The sequence below is a fragment of the Porites lutea genome, chromosome 1 (genome assembly GCF_958299795.1).
Source record: "Porites lutea chromosome 1, jaPorLute2.1, whole genome shotgun sequence".
Taxonomy (NCBI): Eukaryota; Metazoa; Cnidaria; class Anthozoa; order Scleractinia; family Poritidae; genus Porites; species Porites lutea.
This window is the reverse complement of record NC_133201.1, coordinates 47769354-47789041: the sequence shown is the minus strand read 5'-3', so window position 1 is coordinate 47789041 and position 19688 is coordinate 47769354. Positions and strand designations below refer to the sequence as shown.

General features: G+C 39.9%; 2 protein-coding genes across 2 annotated transcripts in view; one reads left to right on the top strand and one right to left on the bottom strand.

Moving 5' to 3' along the window:
• Positions 1–13978, top strand: part of LOC140953195 (hemicentin-1-like) — an 18858-nt gene extending 4880 nt beyond the window's left edge. Inside the window, exons 4-10 of the mRNA XM_073402698.1 lie at positions 6730–7023; positions 7370–7522; positions 8172–8342; positions 9390–9463; positions 10319–10469; positions 11710–11913; positions 13856–13978. Coding sequence (XP_073258799.1) covers positions 6730–7023; positions 7370–7522; positions 8172–8342; positions 9390–9463; positions 10319–10469; positions 11710–11885 — 1019 coding nt within the window. The 3' untranslated portion in view covers positions 11886–11913; positions 13856–13978. The remainder of the gene's footprint in view (positions 1–6729; positions 7024–7369; positions 7523–8171; positions 8343–9389; positions 9464–10318; positions 10470–11709; positions 11914–13855) is intronic.
• Positions 13979–16170: 2192 nt separating this feature from the next.
• Positions 16171–19688, bottom strand: part of LOC140953161 (E3 ubiquitin-protein ligase listerin-like) — a 30016-nt gene continuing 26498 nt past the window's right edge. Inside the window, exons 24-26 of the mRNA XM_073402664.1 lie at positions 18868–19323; positions 18235–18517; positions 16171–17673 (exon numbers count right to left, since the gene is read on the bottom strand). Of these exons, the coding sequence (XP_073258765.1) occupies positions 17446–17673; positions 18235–18517; positions 18868–19323 (967 nt within the window). The 3' untranslated portion in view covers positions 16171–17445. The remainder of the gene's footprint in view (positions 17674–18234; positions 18518–18867; positions 19324–19688) is intronic.

Below are 19688 nucleotides of genomic sequence, written 5' to 3'. Positions count from 1 at the left end.
AGGTACTTAACATATGACTTACGTTATATACTTATCAATCTATTTATTTGGTTGTCATATGTCGTAAGTTTAACTTCATAATATAAACGTTTTTGATATGGATGAAAGATAACGAAATAAGTGTTCTTTATATTTTATGGATAGTTTGTTAGCGCTTAGTCAGTCACAGACATTAAGTAGTTCTACATTTACAACAGATTCAAGTGATTTTAAATTCATATCAGCATACAACAAATTTGTATCGTCAGCAAATAAGTGAAATCCTAGTTTGTGTGAAGCCGTGTAAATGTCATTAATAAAAATCAGAAACAGTAGAGGGCCCAAAACAGAGCCCTGTGGCACACCACAAGAGGTTTTCTCTCTTTTAGAAATATAGGAACCGACATGAGTGGTTTGGGTTCTTCCATTTAAGTATGAACAGAACCATTTATTGATTACACCACGAATTCCGTAATGAGACAGCTTATGAAGTAGGATATGATAATCAACTGCAGCAAATGCCTTTTGCAGATCGATGACAACCCCTCATGAAAACATGCCCTTGTCCATGTTTCTTTGAATTCTATTTACAATGTCTAAGATGGCATGTTGCGTTGAAATCTTTCACGAAAACCATATTGATAAATGTAAAATATACTATGTTTGTTCAAAAATTGTTTTAGACGATCATACATAATCTTTTCAAAGATTCTATTGAAGACTGAAAGAAGAGAAATAGGCCGATAATTACTGGGGTCAGTTTCATCACCATGAAAATGGGGATAATTCCAGCATGCTTTAATTTAGAGGGGAAGAATCCTCTCTCAACTGAAATGTTTGGCATAAAGACCACTTGTGATATTTCAAAATTGTCTCAACTTTACGTATAACAATTTTGAAATATCACTCGTGATATTTATGCCAAATATCACTACAAATCATGCTATTACCTGTACAAGTTTTCGGGAAAATAATACTGAGGCCCTTGTAACTTCGAAAAGGCCGAAGTCCCTTTAGGATGACCGAACAGCCACAAATTTTACAGCGCTGCTTAGAATGCATTTCTAGAGATCTAAGAGTACTCTGGATAACCTAAAGGGTGTTTTCAGTATTCGTCGTTGAGTGCTCCTGTCTTAAATCTAGAAACGAGTAACACAACACCTCGCGAGGCAGGAGAAATAAAGGGGAAAAAAGCTAATAAAAAACAAATATGAAAAAAAATCTTCTCAACCGTGAATCGAACCGGTATTGTTTGCTTCCTTGTCGAAAACTGCCCCAATTCGGCAGACACACAAATGAAAGCAAAATAAAATCAAATCAAATTCAATTGCAAATCCTTTATTGAGACACATAACACCCTGGTTCACCAATTGCAAAGATGACGTTAAAACGTGCACGTGTGTGCAAAATTAAAAAAAATGTAAAAGTATACATTACTACCATTAAAATAGTTACTATAAATAGATCAACAAATTGGCTAAAAGTAGAATCTAAAATTATGGCTATTTACAGAATTTACAAGCCCTACACCATGTGAGCTTTAAGAGATCGCTTAAACGACGCAATGTCATGTGACTCCCTGATTATCATAAGAATTTATTTAAAGCAATTTTCCGCAGACATGCTGCTGCTAAACGCCGTTTTAAAGCTGGCCGATGGCCGAGCCGTATTAAGAGGCAGTCTCCCTAAAAGCGTTCCACTCGATTTCGCACTCGAAAAACTTTTGCCTTATATTTTTATCATCAACACTACTATCCATCCTAATAACGAAATTGCAGTTAGAATGAGGAATTTGCTAATTTTACTGCCATTCCCAGCATTTCATTGCTGGACGACCGTTAGCGGCTAAAATATGCAAATTTTAGATGCCGTTTTACAGGTTTTTTAACGATCGTTTATAAGTACTTCGGGTCATCAAATCCTAGACTGTTCGCACTCATTTGGAAGCATATTACTTCTTTTTACTGTTCCAATACCATTTAGGCATTGTCTTTCTCTAATCAGCAAAAACTGGTCGTCTTTATTTCACTAACCGCAAAATGCACGAATAAATGCCTCAAAAACTTGACAAAATTCTCAAAAGTGGCACCTAAACTAGACCTAAAAACATGTTTTAGTTAGAGATTAAGAGCTATTTTGTCAAGTTATGAAATAAAACTCTTGGCATAATGCGATTCAGAATTGAAGGATTCGACTTGCGTATTGAATTTGCATATCGATGCTGAATTCGCATTGAGTGACACCGGCCGCTGTGATTGTAAAAAAATTCTTCATGATCCTACAAATGACAATTTTTCCGGTTTTTTTTTTGTTTACTTTATTAACAAGAAAAATCGGAAATAGGTTAAGCTTATAGAAGATTAAGTCTACTTTTCCACTGACCTTCGTATTAATAGTCTCGGCCGGCCGTCCTTTGTTCGACTCCCAGTAGTTGGCCTTCTTGGTAGTAGGGTGGGTCGGGAAAATACGCATTACTCCCTACCCGACCCCTTCGCCCTTTTCTTACTCGCATCTCTCGGAGAGTCGCCCCCACAGTCTGAACGCCTGGAAGAGGCTATTCGACATACTCCAATCGCGTTTTAAACAAACAATTTTGTTTTACAGATAACATTAACGAGAAGCATTAACATTTTGCAGCGAGAAGGTCCTTCACACATTCACCTTTTACACTTTATATATGGGACGATGGTACACGGTAGTCCTTGAAGAAAAATTAAGAAAATATATGGACTGGAGTTCAAAGAAGTAAAATCAACAACCCGCTAATCACGTCTACGCCACAATAAGTCTCGTACTTATAAACTCTTATCAAGTAAATTGTTATTTTCCCTTTAAAAAAATGAAATCAGCTGTGAAATGTACATTGAATTAAGTTAGTGTCCGGATACCTTTAGGAATTTTATATTAGTATTGAAATTTTTAGATGTATAAATCTACCGACCTTCGATCACAAATTACCAGTGCTATGCTTTTAATGCTGTAAGCTATCATCAATTCCGCGATGGACAGTGAGTGAAGTGAATGAGTAGCCTGACAGAGTTCGGTTGTAACCTGTTTATACCACCCCTAAATAAAACCGTTAGCCTGTCAAGTTGTTAAGCTTTGAACAACTAGGGGATTTATATTTGACTATTTTAGGGAAATTTGTACCAGATCTTCATTTCCTCTCATGCAATCTCGCTCGTTTTTTGTTTTTATTTTTGTATTTTTTTTCATAAGATTTGTGAAGTATTTGAGTCTTTATATTCTTTGTCATAGCATCTCGGTATGCTGAGACATAAAAGCAATAAGATCCTCTCTGAGTGGCTCAACAACACTATCCGCGTTACCCTGGTGTATCAAATGAGCGCTGCACCGGAGTCGCATAAACGAAATGATAAACGCGGTGGCCACTAATTTAGTAAAATCGATATAAATATGAATTTGGATCCACACGGAGGGTCCAAAGGCCAAGTTTTAAAAATGTGATCCTAGATCCTTCAGCTGTTGTTCAGATGTATGTATTTTTACAACATTAACGTGGTAGAATGAAAGCGTCTGTAAGAACAGGGTAATAACCGCTAACAAGACGTGAGACGAGAAAAGACGTAAAAACAGTGTAGGGATCTCGACCTGGAGAAATGTTCATACTGGGGAAGTCTTTGAAAATGCCGGATTCAGACTTCGCGTCAGTTTTCGCCTCTACTAATTGTTCGAATTCAGAGGTTTTTGTCCACGTTGGGCTTCAATAGAAAATTCTGTCGGTGAATTCTCCATTGTACCAAACAATTGTTATGAGTGCTCTCAGTAATGCCTAAAGGTAGGTCATCACGATTTTGACAATTCATGTAACTTCGACTCCACAAGGTTTAGATTATCAAAGGATGCGCTTATCACTTTCTGTTTCACGCGTGTATCTTGTGATATTCAAATCCGTCAGCTCATAAATGATATCAAATGTGCAAGTGCATCAGCTGACTGTGTAACGTTATGCCATAGTGTAACAGTGATTAATGTCAGGATATTTGACGTAAAGCCTTTTCCTACTTTTCTTCATACTTCATTATGTTTGGATCTTCACTTCCCGCATATTTCTAAATAAAATAATTGAGTGGATTACTGAGTTTATCACTGTCTGAACCTGAAATTACGATTACAACAATACCCATCGGCCCTAAGGAACTAGTGATAAGGATATTAGAAATGATTTTACGATATTTTACGTACGTGATCCCATCCTTTAAAATAGATGGTAAACGATCTTCGCAATCTCCAAACCAATTACATGCCTGTCCTTGGTCCTAATATTGCTTTCTTGGTCCTCTATGCGAAGAACGAGGTGGCCGCCAAAATCATCCGAGTTTATATGCGATATTTTTGGGTAATCCCCGGGAGGACTCCCATATAAAAGTGAAGGGGCTGCTCTTCGGAAAATTAATTTAAACCCCCAAGGAGGCCAATGTGGGTGTGGCTCAAGCTTTAACTTACCCCTAAAGGAGATTTCTGTCAGTTCAGCGTCACGGCTTTTTCTTTTTTTGCAAATTTCTTTATGCACAGCCCTAAGCGATACCTGAATGAGCATATTTAGTTACTTTCCGTCCCAAACAACCGAAGTGAGACCAAAATCTGCAAACGACGAGCACCCACATCACTTTTGTATGGGAGTCCTCCTGGGGAAGCAGATCACACCTGTTCTACTTGATTTTTCGTAAGGTCAATGATTACCATCTTTTGACAGTATTGGCTCTGCTTCACTTAGTTCAGACTTCGATCGATGACAGGTTTCATGGTGAGAAGTAATGGTGTCCTGCCATTCGTGTACTTTTATCAGTTAGGAAAAACCGCGTGAACTTCCACACTTTATTTTCAGGTCACTATCCCTGATGTTGCACGATTCGAAACTAATGTTGAAACTTTATTATTTGCATGTGCCAACTTCTTTATTAACTGGCTTCGATACAAAACTAACCTTGGACTCCGGACTGTCTCTTGGTGCGTGAAACCAGAACTGGCCACTCTTAATAGGAAGAAACAGTCAGTAAAAGGAACAAACCTTCTAAATGAAATTTCATTAACAAAGGTCTTCAAATGTGGGCTCCTGATCAGTGGAAGGTAAACAAAGGAAAAATAGTAATTCGCCGTTCACAGTCCAGTACTGTCGCCCCACGTTAGCGAATACAAGACGGTCTTGGATTCTGGTCCCATTCCGTGGATTCTGGATTCCGGTTGCTGGATTCCAGTCTTTTCCAGTGGAACTTGGATTCTAGATTTCATTCCTTAGTGGGGTACTTGAGCTCTATTCTGGATTCCAAAGCCCTGAATTCCGGATTCCGCAAGCAAAATTTTCCAGATTCCGGAATCCCGATACCCTTATATGGGGCGAAGAACTAGTCAAACATTTTCTGCCCTGTTCATGCATACTTAATTAAGCAGTGGGAAATTTATTTTTCTTCTAACGTCGATTTTAAAATGTGATGGATCCGATTAACTTCTGATCAATACAGCTTTTTCAGACTGGACCACATTTTAAGCTAGAAGAGGTTTGGTTCTGAAAACGTATTTTTCCGTCTTGACATAACAGACTTAACACGAATGTTCGGGGCAGTGAGAAATTAAATGAAGCTTGGAAAGGTATCTTTTACTTGCTGAACTAACTTTTAAACAATATATATCATTGGCAAAGGGAAAAAGGGAATTTTAATATGGTTTTGGTGGGGAAATGAGGCATATCGTACTTAAAAGTGGGAAGTATTTGAATAACTGAGGATTTTGCTGTGACAGCAGCCGGTTCGTCACGCAACGCAAATTGAACATTTGCCTAAATTTGAATTGAAACCTTCCATTCTGAATCGCGTTGTGCCACAAGTTTTATTTCATAACTTAACAACATAGCCATTAATCTTTAACTAAAACATGTTTTTAGGTCTAGTTTAGGTGTCACCTTTGAGAATTTTCTGATGATTTTGAGGCACTTTATCGTGCAGTTTGCTTTCTTAGTTGGATTAGCGAAATAAAGACGACCAGTTTTTGCTGATTACCGAAAGATAATACCTAAATGGCATTGGAACAGTAAGAAGAAGTAATATGCTTTCAAATGAGTGCAAATAGTCTAGGATTTGATGACCTGAGGAACTTTAGAACAATCGTTAAAAAACCTGTATAACAGAGACTAAAATTTGCATATTTTAGCCGCTAACGGTCGTCCAGTAATGAAATGCTGGGAATAGCAGCAAAATAAACAATTTCCCCATTCTAACTGCATAAAAAAAAGAACGATAGCAACAACGGCAACGAACATGATGGAATGCAAAAAAGGTGCTAACTTTTCTATTGTCTGTACTTACTTCTGATTGGCTTAAACAGCAAAAGTTAACAAAACTTCATAAAGCGGTACATATATCCATCCTTACTTTCCAACCATCTTCCAAATAACAAAATCTGGTCTCAGTTTGAATAACAAAGAAATCCTATGTGGGGAACATGTAAAATTGTAAACTTTTCTTGGCTATTGTTTTCAACTCTTGTGATTGGTCAAAACCTTTTAACACAAAAAAACACCCTTTCAAAGTGGAGTGTAAATGCATTTTATTGCGTAAATGGCCTTCATGTAGGTTTATGCATTCTCTGTGTAAAAATGAGAACATTCCTATGTGGGGAAAGCACCGTTGCCGCATAACAAAAGAAATTGCTATCCACCTTACCCGGATCATTACTTAAACTTCACGTATTTCATCGTATTTTACTTAATTGCTCACACATTTTTCATTTTAGGAGACGAACTTCCTTCGATATCTGTGACTGAAGCCAACATGCTGCAACACGGTGACAGCATCACAATCTTTTGTAACATCACTGGCCCCTCGTGGAGTTCTCGGCTGAAAAGGATTTCATGGTTTAAAAATGGTGTTGTACAGCAAAGCGTGAGATACCCGGACCCATACTCTCCCGTACCGCTTGTTATAAAAAATGCCGCGGCCAGAGATGGTGGAAATTATACTTGTGTTCTTGAGGTTTCGCTTCGCGGAATAAGACGTTACAAAGTATCAGACAGTGTTATGATTACAAGTGAGTATACAATTAGTCTTTGGTAGTTTCCACCATAAGAACATAGTTCGAATGGTGCAACCTCATTGAGGGGACATATTTTCACGCATAAATTCTCACCTGCAAAAGATCTGACCAATCTGGAATGTGATTGGCTGTACATCTGAAGTGTAAGCAAGTCTAAGCCAATAACAACAAAACCAGGGATTGAAGTTTGAAATGAATAGTTACAGTATAAGGATAATTATCTAAACAATACCCTAAAGAAAATGGGAGAAGTAGCTACGTTAAGAAACGGTTTTCACGATGGTCATACGTAAGTTCTAAGAGTTCATGATCTTAAATGATATTCTTACCTTTTTTGCAGTTGTTCCGTGGTTTGATAAACCACAAGGGGATACTGAATTGAACAAATTCAAGGAAGAAAGTGTTTCTTTTCAGTGTGCCGCCAAAGGTTTCCCATTAAACGTTGAATGGAAGTTTCAGAAGAGTGGTGAAGACAATATACGCTCTTGCATAAGTACGTGTTGGACCAGTTGTGCATCTCATCGCGTAAACGTATAAGGCCATCCCAATAAAATGTTTCGTTTCCCCTCGCCCCGCCTCTTGTGATGGTGGGTCGGTCGGTCGGACAAAAAAGATGGCCGGGCCGCTAAATAAGAAAGCCTCAAGTCAACTCGAAAACGTGGTCTTTTCGACTATCAAATATCTAAACAGCCTTTAAAAAACGTAGTATTGATGTTAATCAAAAACAAGAACATCACATCATGCCAATTGTTGTTAACAAAACAAGATCGTGTGCTTTTAAATTAAAATACTTGCTTCTTTGACTAGTGAATCTGGAATTTCTGTTTTTTTACTTTTTGAAAAAAATGGGTCGGTCGGGCGATGGCAAACGAAACGTTTTATTGGGATGGCCTAACCTCTCCACCGGCTTACAAGACTGGCGCATATAATTACTTCTAAAAAAAATGGAATAGGATGCTTTTGTTTGCATGTCAATTGAGTTAATCAATATTCGGACAAGTATACATGAGTCACAATGCGTTCACGGTATCGAGGTGGTCCACGTAAAGGAAGTTTGTACTGTACTTATTGAAGCGTTAGTTTTGTCTATGGGCCTTTTTTCAATAAGGAAGTTTGTTCTCAGTTTTAAAATACCTTTACAGGTGGTTCAGATGCAAAATACCGCATACATCGCAGTGGGATTTACGCGCCATATGTATTGACAGTGAACGACTTGCAGTATTCTGACAGTGGATCTTATTATTGCTGCCTCCCCTCTAACTGCTCCGATGATGTCAAAAACAACTGCCAGCGATTTGTACTTGGAGTAAGAGGTAACAAAAAGCTTGTTTTCTTTTTCTCTTTTCCCGAATATTTCCACAGTATTAAAAAAAGGTAGATTACATAGAGAGAAATGAATCTTCGGTCAGTTAACCACAGGAAGGGGAGATGCCATTTGATGGGTAGGGGGTGGGGGGAGTGTCCGCCGTCTCGCCTAGGGGTCAGCAGGTTTTGATCTCATCTGGGGAGCTCACGAAGGGAAGCTTTTATTTAGTTTCTCTTTCCGTATGGTTTCCTTTCGGGGTCCGAATAAACCCTGAGCCACCCCTAGATTGGTCTTGTTTAGGGGTTTATTCTAATATCGATGAAGATCCTCGACTATTTTAATCTTCAGTTTCTCTTGGGAATAAAAATGGCCCCAAGAGAAACTTAAATATAATGCTTATGCAAAATTTTGAGCTTTGCTCATATATCGATACTTATGTATTAATCCTAAATGCTTCAAAATACAACAATGAACCCTTGTATTTAATTGTATTTTTATTGCTATTTAAAAATAATGACAAAAAAACAAAAAACAAAAAACAAGAAGCTTGGGTATTATAAAGAGGGCGAAATTCTCTGGAGATATGAAAAAAAAAAAAACCTGATTATCAAAATGATGGCCAACTAACCTATATAGTTTCACCAGAATGGCATTTTTGATGTAGGATCACCAACGAGTTACACTTGTTAATCCTACTAATCATACTTGTGAATAAACGACGCCGCAACGCCGGAGTATACTTAAGGAGTGCGAAATACAACCCTTAACAACTTGATATTTGATTCATTAAAAACTTGGCATAGAGGGTAAAATGATTGCTAAAAACGATTGGCACAACAAATCCGAGTACTTAGGTTGGTGTCTCTGGAGGGCTAGGTGGTAAAGCTTGTGCCTGTCTTCTGCCATTAGCCCATACTGACCAGGATGTTGAAGCGACTGAGAGTGCCCGCATAGTTGCACCAGGGCTGATGATATGAAGATAACAGGAATATTATGACATATCGTATAAACATTTGATCTCATATATTTATCTGACTTTCCTTATTTCTCTTAGATGATAAGTTCCGTTGCAAACTGGACCTTGGTTTGTTGGTAGACATGACTGAAACTATTTCATCACCTTTGAAGGTAATATGTGTTTTGCTACCTCCTCACCTGACTGACCGGCAGTTAAGACGTCACATGGTATATCGCTTTTCAGTGAACTAATACAATGATGAGAACTTTTCTTTATTACGCAACGTGTTTTGGGCGGTTAGGGTCACGTAAACATTTTGGCAAAATTGCATTCTCATTTCAAAAATGCCCATTTAATGGAACCATTATATACAATGGGAGGTGGGGTTGGTGGTGGGGGGGGGGGGGGGGGCGTTATTCCCTTTAGAACTGGAGGCTTTAAGAATTTTGGGCTGATTATCAGTTTGGGTCATGTGACCAAGAAAATTAATAGTAAACTAAGGCGTGTTTTACAAATAAATGAGCAAATAGCCAACCATTAATTTCTTGTATATTTCCTCCCGAAATCTCATAAATTTTACTTAAGGCCTGATTTATCACTTTTGAGATCGTACTCAGCAGTGGTAGCAATCGTCTGGAAATCATATGAATACCGCCGGCATCTTTAGACTGAAGTAGTTCATGATTTTTTCAATTTCCTACTTGGGAAAATTAAATACTGAGACCTGCCGACCTACCAAGCATCTATGGAACAAAACATTAAATTGTTTCCTTGCAACTAATAAAATTTTTATATATTGAGGGATAAAATACGTTATTTTTTTTTGATAGATGTAGAAAGACGTGAATTCATCTGCAGCTTCCCTTTCAGTTTCAAATTCCTCGTCATTTAAGTTCCACGTTTCACACATTATAGTGCAAGTCTGTCAGTTATGCTTTAAGAAGTACATAATTTGATTGCAGGTAAGATTTTTTGTCCTATAGGATGTTTTATTATTAAAGCTAAATATATTTTTTTCATTTTAGGGAAAAGGTGCACGCTTGGTGGTAACCGCAACGGGTGCAAAGTCGAAACACCAGAGGGGATTAAGAGGCGTCGATGACCGCGCCTACCGTTTGTCAAATTATACAGAACTAAATGACTTGATCGATGACTTGGCGAAAGTCATCTGTCAGCGTAAGTGATAATTATAGTTTGGCAATGTAACTGAGGAAGGGCTGAAGTACTAGTCTGAAATGTCCTCAGTCTACTCGCCCTATCCCCGGCGAGGCGGCTGGGGGGGGGGGGGGGGGTGGAGGCGGATATGGCATTTCAGACTACTGAAAAACCAACAAAAGTTACGACGCGGAAAGTTTTTTGTCAATGCTTTCCCTATCTGGGCGGCTATACAGAAAAGTCCTTTTACCCCTATCTTGATTCTCCTCAGAATTGTCCTCTAGTGTTAATCCAGTTTAAAGCCTTCTCACTATGCTTTCCTTCACTCTCTTTGAGATCTGCAACGGTATAACGATAAATGGAGGAAGGTAACTATTTTAGCAGGCCAAGTCTCCGCATTTGGGAGGTGACCCTATTATTGCCAAGCATTTTGTTAAAAGAAAATTCAGTGAATATCTGCAGTGGAACCAAGAGAACTGTCCGTATAAGAAAAGCGTTCGTATTATGTGGAGGATGTCCGTAAGGACTAACCTGAGATCAGGCCCAATTTTTGTTCCACTTTGTAAACATTCCGGCGGGCAAGGCGACGCGCTGGCCGTTGGAGAGAATGTATGAGAACCGCTAAAATTGGGCCTGATCTCAGGTTAGTAAGGACGAAAAGACAGTGTTACTTAAAAAACTGCTATCAAATTTTTTTGCCATTAACGGGTACTGATCAATGAGTGAGCTATTTCGGCTTTATTCCAAATTAACAGTTGGCCCTTGTAATAAATCTTATTATTGTAGCTTATTATATATCTTAGTTAGTACGCGGGCTGCGATTGGTCAATTTTGAGGGCCGTATTCTCCAGTACGGCCCAGCAAATTTGAAACTTTTTTCTGCGGTCAAAATGTCTTCGGAAGACTCTCTCGAAACGTGTATTTAAAAGGTTTGTACGCAGACAGAGAAAAACGACGGGACACTTTACAAGATGAAGAAAATTTGCCAAACTTTCATGTGGAAAGGCGAAAAAGTAGCCAGCTGAAAGAAGGCTAAAGACGTTTTGTCGGTAGATGTTCTTCAAAAGAATTATTCTTAGCTGGGATAAAAGTACTCGCTTTAAGATTTAATTGAAATCGGTAGTCCTGACGAAATCTCTAGCTGTAAAAGACCTAGAAAAAGTAAATTGGTTCGTATTGTCCCTGTAGGGTCGTCCAGGTTTAATGGAGCCGGTTGCAGGATCCTCAGTGATAAACTCTTGTTCACGATCTTGTTTCACAGCTGTTGATGGTGGCTTCTCCGATTGGAGCCCATTCTCTGCCTGCGGTGTGACTTGTGGCAGTGGCGTCAAAGTACGAACACGAACCTGTACTAACCCTCCTCGCCAGTGGAAGGGAAAGGACTGTGTTGGAGCAAGAAAGGAGTCCATGGCTTGCAATGAAGGACCATGCAAGTGATACATCAAACGCTCGACACAAAACAACGGTAGGAAAATCATTCATCAGTAAAGAAGCGAGTAACCAGCTTTTTTGGACTCTTAAGCCGCGGTGAAGAGTTACTGAAACATTAGAGTGGAATTCAGCGGCTTGCTTCCTTGAAGCCGAAAATTATACCTATATGATGAAATCGCTAGATTTAAAAAACAGTCAATTAAAGTAGACATTTTCTTAGTAATAACCATTCTGACAACTATATGCTATATATTCCTACTGAAAAACTCAAGACTGGACGTGATTCCATTAGGAAGGCGCGCGAAGCGCATTACATCCGTAAAAAAAGGACCCTTGATAAGCATCATGATTTATAATTCGTCATTATACTTAGTATATAATATATCTTAATTTGTATAGAAACACCATACTACGTCACTTCCACCCATTGTAGTACTGCTATATATGTTGTAGTTAATTTTTTATCTCAGGTAATTTTAATTTTTCTATTGTTTTTGGGTATGGTAATATATGCTAATGAATTTAAACAAAAATAACCTGAAATTAAAAAATTAACTGCAACATATATTTCTGTAATTTCGTGATCTTCCTAATAAACCTGCTGAAGACTGGTAATGCCGGGCCAGTCGAAATATCGTAACTACAGTCTTTTTGAATATAATTTACACTTTTTATAAAATTTTGACTGATCGCGATCTATTTTGATCCAACGTTGAGAGCAAGATTGATCGTACACGGTTTTTTGCAGTGGTCTTGCACCTTAACTTTTCATTATACCTCCCTGAGCACCTCAGGCGGTACTCAGGGATAGCCTGTGGACAGATGTCCCCCCTCCTTTTCTGAGGGAGGGACGACGTCTGTACACAGGCTACTGAGGGAGTACCGCCAGAAACTGTCAATCTGTAGAGGTCACAAGTTAGAGTTCTGTACTTACTACGTGCAAAGTTCTTCCTCAGAACCGGTCCGACTTCAATAGACCTTTTTACCGATACGGCGGCCATATTGAATTTATTAGATTTAAGTTGTATTATGGGATGCCCAGGGGGCACTCGGTTAGTGTTTACGCGTGCTTTTCGGGCAAAAAGAGAACTTCACTGTATATTTCTTGGCTAAAAGACGATCATTATTACATCCAAACACAGTATTACGATCTTTTTTTCCCATTACAATCTTTTTCGAGGAAAAATTAAAGAAAAATTGGTCCGAAAACCGCGCGTAAATACTGGACGAGTATATCGGATCGTGCCCATGCCCTTTGGGCATCCCATAATACTCCTTAAATCTAATTAATTCCATATAGCCGTCGTATCGGAAAATAGGTCTATTGACTCGGTCAGGCTTACAACCATATGACCTCTCCAGTCTGGAAATTTAACCTTGTTTTGGTAATTTTGAAATATCTCTCTTTCCTTTGCTTGACCCCAACAGCACTCTTTTCGGGAGTAAATAGAGAATGACACCATCGTGTAACCAGCAATTATTCTCAGCCCAAGCCAAAATATCTAGCTTAGCACCCATATCAGACTGCTATAATGTGCTGAAATTGGTGATAACAAAGCAAGACAATGATGCGATGTTACCGCATAAGAAATAATGCTACATAGAAATACTAGGAATTTCAGTACCATGCGATCACACGGTGAGTGGAAAGACCCTTAAAGTTCACCACTTACAAATTTAAGGGATATGACTCAGAGAAATCTGTCGAAGGTATTGTGACCAAGTTGGGTTATCTGGCTGATGTTACCAAAACGGGAATGGCGGGAGCGGGGAACGAGCGCAAGGAACGGGAAAGTGAAAAATGGGAACAAAAACAGAGAATTGGAAACGAAGTCACTGCACTATAGGGCTAGGGTTCAGGTTAGGTTTTGTTCCCATTTTTTATTTTCGAGTTTTCCTTGCTCGTTCCTTGCCCTCTCCCTCTGTTTTGGTAACATCCTTATAAATCTAATGTTAGATTATTTTCCTTGTTGTAGAATCTGGCCTTGACAGAACCAGCAATAACGGAAGAAGATTAGAGGAAATCAAATTATAATGCAAAGTTCTACATATGGAAAGTCACAAAGACATAATGATTTGTACGTCATTATTGAGTACAATGTTAACTTTATTTCTTAAAATGTATCAAATTTTGTTTATGTAAAAATAAAATGCTGGCTTGACCAATCTGTGTCGTTAAAGTAAGAGAGTACGTCATTTATTGAAAGCGTCCTGCAAATATCTTGATCCTATTACTCCAAACTGGATATCTCAATGGGCAGATCATTGGTTTGTAGAGCGGTAAGTTCTATAGTTTGATCCTGCGCAACCTGCTCCAGGCGTTCAGATAGTGGGGACGGAGAAAAGGAAAGTGAGAAGGAAAAAACAGTCCCTTTTCCTTTCTTCCCCGCTTTCTTTCCCCTGTATTTGTATTGTAATTTGTTTACCCACGGAGCACTAAGGAGTTCATAAGAACTCGTTGAAACGTGTCCGTGCGTTCCAGATCGAATTGGAATTTGAAAGTGTTGGTTTTTAAGGAGAGGGGAAAACCGGAGTACCCGGAGAAAAACCTCTCGGAGCAAGGGAGAGAACCAACAACAAACTCAACCCACATATGGCGTCGACGCCAGGATTCGATCCCACATTGGTGGGAGGCGAGTGCTCTCACCACTGCGCCACCCTTGCTCCCCGCCACCTTGGTCCCTCCGCTCTCCTTTTCAAACCACTCTACAGTGTCTGCGACTAGAACAACCAGGAGCCGATGGAACAGCCTAGAACAGGCTAACCCTGACGCAGAACCAATGCTCAGGGTCTTAACGTAACTGAAGAAAGAGGTACTACCTTTGCCCTGCAATTGGCCCGAGTGCTTACATGCTAAATACACTTTAATAAAGTGGGTTACTCCACACTCTTATGACACTCAGGGTGTATCAGACGAAAAAGCAGCAACATAGAAAGCCTTGGGGCTCTCAAAGAACTCCAAATGTATCAATAAGTTTGAAAACTAGGTGGAAACTCCGTCAAATGGCTATTTTCACTGAGTGAATGGATTCAAACAACGCGAAAAAAGGGTCCAATCCTTAACGAAAATTACCATTTTTAAAAAAAAAACATTATACATGGAAATTTACTCCATGATACGTTTACGTACCGCTCCTGCAGCATGAGAACCGATGCCTACGATACCTAATTATACACCTGGGCCGGGCTTTTCAAAGCAGGGTCGTGATAACCCAGGCCAGGGTTAGTACGAAATTTGAATTTAGATATGAAAGTTTAAAAAGCAAATTCAGTTGAATTATTTTTGCGTACAATTTGGTGACTGGATACTCTAAATAGAGTGCAGAAAATTATCCGAGGAAATGCTTTTGATAAAAAGAAAAGAAACCCGCATTAAAATCGAACCCTAGGTTAGCGCTAATCGGCCTTCGAACAACTGGGCCCTGGATGGTCAAAGACAATGGGGAGGAAAGTTTCTTCCTTAAGAAAAAAAAAAAACACGCTATATTAAGGCCTGAACCGGGAAGCGGGGGTGAGGGGGGCGGGTTGTTTCTGAAAGCGCAGGTAACTTTAAGGGCCTGGGGCCCGTTTCTCGAAAGTCCCGGTAACTTTACGGGCCCGAAATCAAATATTCAAATCGAAATATAAAGAATAAGAGCGCGGGTCCTGGCTAGCAAACTACTCCATTTTGTTTCATTAACGGACAGTTTTATCATGTTAGATGCAAAACTATTGAGACCTCGATCTTTAATGCAAACGGAGACAGCTTACCGGGCCCGTTAATTATCGGGACTTTCGAGAAACGGGCCCCTGAAGCGAAATATTGATTTAAAAGTCAAAATCTAAAAGAATAAGAGTGCGGGCCGGCAGACTCAATATCTGCAAAACTATAGAGTGTTTTCACATGACGTCACGGCGGCCATATTGGTGTTCCAAAACAATAAAACGGCGGCCATGTTGGTGTCCCAAACCAATCCTGTGGGAGTTGAACTCTTTTCTTATGCAAACGCTTTCTTTGCTCCAATACATTTGCACAGATGCTGGCCACCTGAGTGAAAACACTCCATTGAATCTTAGATTGTGAAAGTAAACACAACTAAAGTAAAATAGTTTTCCAGGCCCCACTTTAGCAGGAACTTTAGAGTACGTTTCTTAAAATTTACCCCAGGTTTCTTGTAAGAACTAGTAAGGGCGATGAGTAAAACGTTTCGTGAGAGAAGTGCAAGCTGGCTGCGCGATGAAAAGATGCGAGGGGAGGAGGAAAGGAATTTCAATCAATCAGCTTTAATTGATATTAGGTTAGGTTAGGGTATATCGTTGAAGTCACTTTTATTACTGAATGGGAGTCTGAATGGGATTTTTCAACACTCTGTTTGTACAGTAAAGGCCACGGGAATTGCAGCACTTACACACGTGTACATTGGGTGGAAATAGGACATTTCCGAGTTCCAAAAAATCTCACTTTCAAAACGAGGCTAAGTGCGAAACCTTTGTTATGAAAATGAGTTTTATTTGCATCATGATTTAAAATCATTTTCATATCAATAGCTTCGCACTTTGCCTCGCTTTGAAAGTGAGTTTTTTTGGAACTCGGAAATGGCCTATTGGTGGATTTACACGCAAATCTCAATAGTCATATGGTTTCCCTCTATGGATTTCTTTGCAATGTTCACAGGGTTCATGATTGAAGTAAAATTGAAATTTATTAATGAGAGCTTTGCTCTTAGAGTCGTCCATATGCAAGAAACCTTCTGCCTCGCAATCCACCAGTACGGCTTGCTACAGTTCTAGGAAACGCGTTTCGTGAATATGAATCGCAAAAGAGCCCTGAAACACTGAGAAAGAGGGAACCTTATGAAGGCAAGTTCCCCTCTATGTCAGACCATTGCACCGACCCACTGTGTTTCACTGAGCTATTAAGCTAAACCAAGTATCACTGGGCCCTCTCATTCTTCGACATAAGTTCTTTCTGCGTTTTCCGGAAGTTTCAAGTTTCCCGCATACAATATTCCCAACTTCCGTTCTGAAGAAAAGGCGAGTGTACATCCCCGGGGGAGAGACACTCTTGGCACTCCTGGTTGGGCCTGGCATAACATTTGACTCGCCCCATGTAAGGGAATGCATATTCCGGAATCCGAGAAATTTTTGCTTGTAAAATCACGAATGCTACGAATCCTGGAATGCTACGAATGCTGGAATCCGGAATACAGCACAAGGAATCCCGAATCATACTACAGACTGGGTTTCACTAACAGTCTGGAATCCAGTACCTGGAACCCGGAATCCAGGGTGTGGAATCCAGAATCCAAGACTGTCTTGGATTCCCTTACATGTGACGATTTGACCTTCTGAAGATACAATTGCATAGTTTTCCCCTTTTCATTTCAGACCAAAATGGCTGATTTTTTCCGCAAAGTTCTGGGCCTGATCTCTATAAAGAGTCCCATTTTTGGAATAAAACGGCCCAATCAAAACATATGGATCAAACAAGCTTGTAGAGATGGGACACCGCTCACTTTACTCTGGTGCTTATGCGAGAGTAACTCCTTTGCGACGTGGAGGCCATGTAACTGCAACGGAATTTTGATTAAAACAGATTACGGCAGAGTGGACAAGTGGCATTGTTGCTTGTGCTAAACCATTTGTACAGACAGGCCGAGTGGAACTTTTTCTTGCAAGTCTTGCAGCTTAGCTTGGGAAGAGAGTAGTTACTGCCATGAATCACGGAAAAACATATCATACAGTCATCTACGCCCTCGAAACGTTTGTCCACGTTCCGTTTCCACAAAATGAGTCCATCCATGATACTGCCATTCTAAAAAAGATACAAAACAATGGTCAAATTACACCACTGGTGCTCAAAATGGTATTAGAAAAGAAGGCCTATTAGGAAATTCATTGTCGAGCGAAGGAGAGTTCAGCAAAGAAAAGGAGACACGTTAGACTTTTGTTGGTTCACATTTTAACTTGAGCAGAACAGAACGCTATTAGACGGACAAAGGTCCACTGCAATTAATAAAAATATGCGGCTTCCCCTTAAAAGGTCTGAATAGGTTAACAAACATACGACAAAAACCGATTTCAATGCCTAAATATGCTCTTAAATAACAAAACTGGAAAATTAGTTTTGGAATTCAATTGATTCGAAGACACGTAAAGAGAAGCTTAAAAAGAGAAAGAGACAACTATAGCGTGACATAGCAGATCTATAGCGTGACATAGCAGAACTACAGTGTGACATAGCCCTTTAACTAAACTTCGAACGGAAGGTCGTCGAAGGGGAGTGAATAACAGTAGACCAAAAAACAACACATTCATCTCTCCTCGACTTCTCTTACTGTTGCCAGATCTAGAACGCTAGAGTCCGATTTCAAACCTGATGGGTGAGAAACGTTGTCATTTGTAGCATCCAGCTTCTCCATTGCGCAGTCGCAACTCCAATTTTTCTTCCACTCTCGACTGAGACTACGCCCAGAGGGTGGTTTGGAGCCAGTTTCACTACCAGCTCCATTGACATATCCTCGACCGTGTACACCGCGGCAACTTCCCGAGCACTGGGCCGAGCCTTAACCAGCATGTTGTCAAACCGGATTGACGAGTTTTGAACCAATTGCATTTCTCTCTGGCATAACTGAGGAGTGATGACGGAGGTTGTGAATCTAAGTGAACACAAAAAAACCAAATTTTTAACAAGAGTGTTATCTTTGCAGCTGTCATTGCAATTTTAAGCAATTGCAAATTAACCCAAAAAAATTCTCGGGGTTGCAACGGGATTCGAACCCATAGCCTCTGCGATAGCGCTTTATTCCTGTGCCAACTGAGCTATAAAGACCCATACATTAGGAGTAGGCCAATTTGATGAGTTCATCTTAACCCGTGAAAGAAATGAACCATTAAAAGATCAAAGAAACAGTTAACAACATGTTTTTCTAACTATCACGACGTGGTTATGGAAAGTACATGCAACACGACTGTAGCTAAACAGTAAGAACAGATAAAAATCTCTTACTTATCCACTATGGCAGATTGACGCTTATCCAGACCATTCCACCACTGTCTAACAATAGCCGGCATCCACTGCAGTAAGGAATAAGACACACTACACGCCAGCTCCTGGATGGTACGCTGACCACCAAAACGTCCTATCACTGGCTCGCAGTCGTCTGCTAACGTCGCCCCGGTCGCCTTCAGTGGCATCAGCCGAAACAACACACCAAGAAGACTGTCTACCATTTTGTTTTGCCTGATGTACTTGGCATACTCCACTCGTTTTTCTTGAGGTAAGCTTCTAAAGAAATGCAAAAGAACCTTCCAGGCAAGCAGGAGAGCAAGGCTGACATTTTGTGCCTCTCTGTCGCCTGCCATATCAAGATGTTCACCAAAGGGAACTTGAGCTTCACGCAACATCTCCGCTATGTGTGCGCTGGTCGAATTAATCAGCTCTATTAGAGGAGTAGGTGGGGACCTGAGTATGAAACAGCCATAGCGTTATACTCCATACAAACGATCGAACAAAGGATTTACATGTACTCAGAGAACATAAGAATATACTCAGACACCATACGCATCATATGTAGTACTCGGCACAACATTAATGTCTGGCTTTCATAAACTCTTCGCCGTGGTTTGCCACTGCAATCACCTACAAACCGCTCCAGTCTAGACTTGTAGCTCAGTCGACAGAGCAACGATAGATCTGATCCAGAGGTCCCCACCGACGTTAGTTAAAATACTCTTTTTCTTTCTCTTACGTGGTTCCCTAATTTCCTTGACTACGGCTATCGCTCAGTGAGAATTTCAGGGATGATCTTTAGCACTAACAATTTCTAC